This window comes from Hipposideros armiger, unplaced genomic scaffold (assembly GCF_001890085.2).
Source record: "Hipposideros armiger isolate ML-2016 unplaced genomic scaffold, ASM189008v1 scaffold_321, whole genome shotgun sequence".
NCBI classification, from domain to species: domain Eukaryota; kingdom Metazoa; phylum Chordata; class Mammalia; order Chiroptera; family Hipposideridae; genus Hipposideros; species Hipposideros armiger.
The window spans coordinates 86,295-91,390 of record NW_017731671.1 but is presented as its reverse complement, the minus strand read 5'-3'; the positions used below and the strand labels follow the sequence as shown (position 1 = coordinate 91,390).

General features: G+C 52.4%; 1 protein-coding gene across 5 annotated transcripts in view; it reads left to right on the top strand.

Moving 5' to 3' along the window:
• The first annotated feature begins 1,574 nt into the window (after window positions 1-1,574).
• Window positions 1,575-5,096, top strand: part of CBX7 (chromobox 7) — a 28,539-nt gene continuing 25,017 nt past the window's right edge. For all 5 annotated transcript variants that reach the window (XR_002126021.1, XM_019660575.1, XM_019660571.1 and 2 more), the window contains exon 1: window positions 1,575-1,866. Coding sequence is in view for 4 of the 5 variants with exons in the window: in XM_019660575.1 (XP_019516120.1) it covers window positions 1,798-1,866 (69 nt within the window). In the remaining variant the exon portion in view is untranslated. The remainder of the gene's footprint in view (window positions 1,867-5,096) is intronic.

The following is a 5,096-nucleotide window of genomic DNA, read 5'->3' as shown; positions in this document are numbered from 1 at the left end:
TTTACCTTGTAATAACAGTTGCATTCTTAACTCATCAAAGTGTATTTTAGCTCTATTTTTATCCAGAAGACACGGTTATTATTTTGTATTATCAATGTTCTTCATTGTTCTTTATTCCCCATTGCATCAGACCTCTGTCTGTGATATCTGCCTCCTGCCTGAAGTAGCTCCGTTGGCATTTCCTTTAGGGAGGGTCTGCTAGTGACCAAGTCTGTTTCTGCATTTGTAAATGTTTTTACTTCACTTTGTTCTTGCAAGGTATTTTCAGTAGGTACACAGTTTTTGACAGAAAATTTCCCTGGGTATATAATTCTAAGATGATGGTTATCTTCTCTCAGAACATTGGATGTATCAGTCCTCTGCTTTCTGGCTTCCGTTGCTCCAGATAAAAAGTCAAATATAAATTTGTCACTTCCTTTCTTATTAAAATTAATCCTAGTTTTAAAAAAATTGTCACTTCTTTTTTTTCTGTGTGCCAGACAGAAGCGTTTGGACTTTATTCTGAGGGGAATAGGGAGTCATGGAAAGTTTTTAAGCACTAGGGTGACCCCGTCAGATCTGCCTTTCAGACAGTGCACTCTGGCACTGTGTGGATCCTGGGTCGGAGGGAATGACAGCTCCGTGAGGAGGTCTTTGCTGCAGTCCAGAGAAAAGACAAAGGGTGTGAAGTGGAGGAGGTCAGAGTGTCAAGACTTGCGATCAGTTATGGCAGATGGGAACCAGAGGGGCACGGATGACTCCGGGTTCCTGGAAAGGATGAATGGAAATACCAAGCGAAAATAGAAGGGGTGATTTGGGGGTGGGTGGTTATAATGAGTTCATTCGGGACCTCAATATCCATTCATTCCACAAATAGTTGAACACCTACTTTGCGCCCAGCGCCCAGCGCGGTGTGTTGAGACTTGGGGTAGCTTGGCAGCAAAGTCCGTTCCCGGGTGCACCTTTTTATCCGCTGTGGCCACACCTGCTGAGAATTATTGCCTTGCCGAGAACCCTCGAGGCAGCGCCCGCGTCTGACCCAGGCGTCTCTGCATTACAGCCTGCGGACCGACGGACGGACGGGTGGAACGACGGACGTGTAGGCTCAGCACTGGCCAAACGGCGCCGCTCCGGAGCCCAGCTCTAGAGAGACTGCGGTACGGTGACGCCGCGACAGGTTCGGAAACCTTGGCCGTACCCGCCCTCCTGCAGCTCCGGGGTTCGAGTCGCGGCCCGGCCTGCTCGTTTTTGGGAGGTGGGGCAGATGGCCTCCCCACTCTGCCCTTTTCCTCATCTGTCCAACCTGGGCCATGCCGTTTCCTGCCCATCAGAGTCACTGGGAGGATTTTAGGAAACGCGTCTGGGTGTTAGGTTTTCGTCCTGCCCGGAGCCGAGCGGCGCCCGCGCCAAATAAGTTCCGCGGGCCCGCGATGTGAGGCGCGCGGCCCTTGGCTCGCGAGCGGGGCGGTACGGGGCCCCGACGGGGAGGGGCTCCAGCGGGGGCGGGGCTGGCGGAGAGGGAGACCAGGAGGGAGGGGCGGGACCTGCCGGGCGCGAGCCGAGCCCCCGCCCCGCCCACTCCCCGCGCGCTCGCTAGCTCGCTCGCGCGGAGGAAAACGTTGCGCAGGTTCAAAAATGGAACGTCGGCGGCGTGAGGGAGCGCGGGGGGGTGTGCGCGCGTGCGCGTGCGCGTGCGCGCCCGGGCGAGGGTGACTGGGACCCCGCTGGCCCTAGCATCGCGCGCCGCAGCCGCGGCCCCGCAGCTCCGCCCCCGGCTTGGCCCGGCCCGGCCCCGGGCCCGCTGACCCGCCGCCCCGCATGGAGCTGTCAGCCATCGGCGAGCAGGTGTTCGCTGTAGAGAGCATCCGGAAGAAGCGCGTGCGGAAGGTGAGGCTGCCGGGGGGCGGCTCCCAGGACCCCTCTGGGGTCCCCTCGGGTTCCCAACACCGTCCCCTCCACGCTGGGGACGAAGGGGGAAGTGGGGCAGGGGGCCCATACAGCCCTGCGCTGCTGGGCTCGTCTCCCCAGCCCGTGCCTCAGTTTCCCCCGCCACCTCCTAGGGTGTGTAGAATAAAAGTTGTCGCCCCGGGATGCTGGAGGCAACTGAGCCCGCCAGAGCTGGAGATTAGGACCAGACTGTAGGGATCCTGAACGCCCTCCTTCCTTGCCCTCCCCTAATCCTAAATATGGGGAGACTGAGGCCCAAGTTGAGGAAACGGTTTGCCTAGTGTGTTAGCGTCGAAGCTGGGTCTCGAACTCAGGACTCTATACTCTTGGTACCAAGACCTTTGAAGTTGGAGGCGGAGCTTGAAACAGCCTCCTGCCTCAGAAGCCTAACTGCTGGACTTCGACCTTTTTCGATCCTTTCTACACCCCCACCTCCGTCTTTCTCCCTCTCTTCCAGTGCACACCCCTCCTCTTTCCCCACCCCAACTCAGCCCCGCCCGGCTTGGCTCAGCGAAGCCGCCTACAGAGCTCCGGCATCCCCGAAACTCCTCCCCACTTCGCCTTCGCCTCCAAAACACACCCTGCAATTTAAGGAGGGTTCACTGGGTTCGGGCCCCTGCGCCTCCGGGCTGGATGTTGGTGGTCCACACTTGCTGTGCACGTGTATGCAGAGTGGGCTTGCCCCATACTGGAGGCAGGGGATGGAAGTCCTTGGGGAAAGTTCCTCTCCTGGCACTCACCACCATCCCTTTCCATGTCTCCTCTCTGAAGCCCCTCTGGAGGCTTCAGCCACAGGGCTGAGAGGGGTCTTAGAGGTCAGTGCTTGTCATTTGACAGAGGCAGAAACTGAGGCCCAGGCAGGGGCAGTGACCTGGTCAAGGTCACAAGACAAGTTAGAGATGGACGTAGCTCAGGAGCTCAAGTTGGCTGATCGCCAGCTCATCATCTTTGGCAAGAAAAAAACTCAGTTCTGGCATCTTGGTCCAATGGTCAAGGTCAAGGTGGGCCATGAGCTTCTCTTCTTCTCCAGCTCTGTGGGGTTGAACTCTGTCTTCCTGTTGGGGCTGCCCCTCCTTCTCCCTCCCTCCAGAGTTTCCTTGATTTTAATTTATTCCGCAGAGCCCAGTGCTTTCCATGCAGTGTAGCCCAGGCAGGTTCAGTGATCACCCCTCCTACATGGGGCCTGAGGCTTAGTGCCAGAGACTGAGGAGCATCGTTCCTTCAGCCATTCATCCAAAATGAATTCATTGAGGCTCTGTTGTGTACCAGGCACCATTCTAAGCCCCAGAGAGGGATAGACCCCTTCCCTCAAGGAGCTGGCATTCTGGCAGGAGACATACAAGGAACGAGGAAATATAATAAATACAGATGCCTTCCAGCGGGGCTGTGTGCTATACAGAAAGAACTGGGAGGTGGGGGGCGGGGGGGAGGTGGCATTACAAAGGGTGGCAGGACAGGCCTCTTTGAAGAGGGGACATATCTTGATCTCAAAGTTCCAGTGTGGAGGGGTTTCACCCACTGGGTGGGGTTGGACTAGAAACTTTCAAAGGCCCCTGTCAGCTGTGAGGAACGGAGGGGCCCGGCTCTATTTTCTAACTACTGGAGGGGTGACCATCATTTCTGAGGGTGGAGACTGTCAGCCTTCTCGGGGGTCCTGCCAGGATCTTTTGAATTGAGAGTCCCAAANAGACACCTTTACTAGGATAAAGATATTCCCTTGTATTCTTAGTTTGCTACAAGTTTTAAAACATAATCAGATGTTGAACTTTTCCTGCATCTGTTGAGATGACCATATATCTTTCTCCTTTAACTTTTTTTTTTCAAAGATTTTATTGGGGAATTGGGGGAGGGAACAGCGTTGGGGAATAGGGGAAGGGGAACAGACAAGTTGCTGTCCTTTTGTTCTTCAGTCCAGTTGTGGAGGACGTTGCTTCACTGGCCCATGTTGGTATTACCATTGCGCTCTTCCTGGCTGAGGCAGTCACTCGCCGGCCCACGGCCACTCACGGCAGCTCACGTAAGCTCACACCTGCTGCGGGCCAGCCCCACGCAGCCCAGCTCCAGGTTGAGCTGTTGTTCACCATCTTAGCTGTAGAGGGCGCAGCGTCACTGGCCTTCATGTGGGATCCGAACCAGGGCCCTGCTGTTCAGAGCTGGAGTCCCAAGCCAACTCTTAACCAACATGCCACTCGGCCGGCATCTCCTTTAACTTTTAATGTGGTGAATTGATTGATTTTCAAACATTAAGCCAACCTTGCATTTCTGCACGGGACCCAATTTTGTCATATTATGTTTATACTGCCAGATTTGGTTTGCTAATGTTTTGTTTAGGATTTTTGTATCTATATTCATGAGTGACATTGGCCTATAATTTTCTTTTGTACTGTACTTGTCTTAAAAAGAATTGGGAAGTATTCCCTCTTTTTTTATTACGTGAAAAAGTTGGGGTAAGACTGAAATCATGTCTTCTTTAAACAACTCATAGGTGAAGCCCTCTGGGCCTGAGTTTTCTTTGTGGAAACTGATGATTGATTCAATTCCTTTCATGGTTATTGGGAGGTCTGATGTGCAGCTGATGCCACAGGACTTCAGGTGGCTAAAGTACTAAAATAGTTTCATGCCAGTTGGTACACAGCCACCACTCCCAACCAGTAACTGCAACAGCCCCTCCATGATAGCCCCAGATCCCCCAGACCTTCCAGTGACGAGTAGATCAAAGACTGGCAGAGCCAGGGTCTTCTTGGACTCTGCTGAGCGCTAAGGCTAGCTAGCACCTGTTATAAATGCTCAGTGCCCGGTTGTTAAATACTTTGGTACTATGACTAGGAATGGTGCTCATTCCAGTTTCCTTTCAGTTTTGTTAAGTTATATTTTTCTAGGAATTTGCCTATTTCATTAAAAAACTTTAAGCTCTTTTAATAGTTATTCATAATATCTTGTATTTTCTTTTTCTCAATGTCTGCAGACTCTCTAACTTTTCATTCTTAATATTGGTTGTGACTTCTTTTTTCTTGATCAATTTCATCAGAAAGGTGTCAATACTATTAGCCTTTTCATAGAAATAATTTTTGTTTTTGTTGATCCTATTCCATTACTTTCCTTATTTACCTTTACGCTGGCTTCCTTTTGTTTCCTTTTTCTAGCGTCTTGAGATGGGTGCTTATTTATTA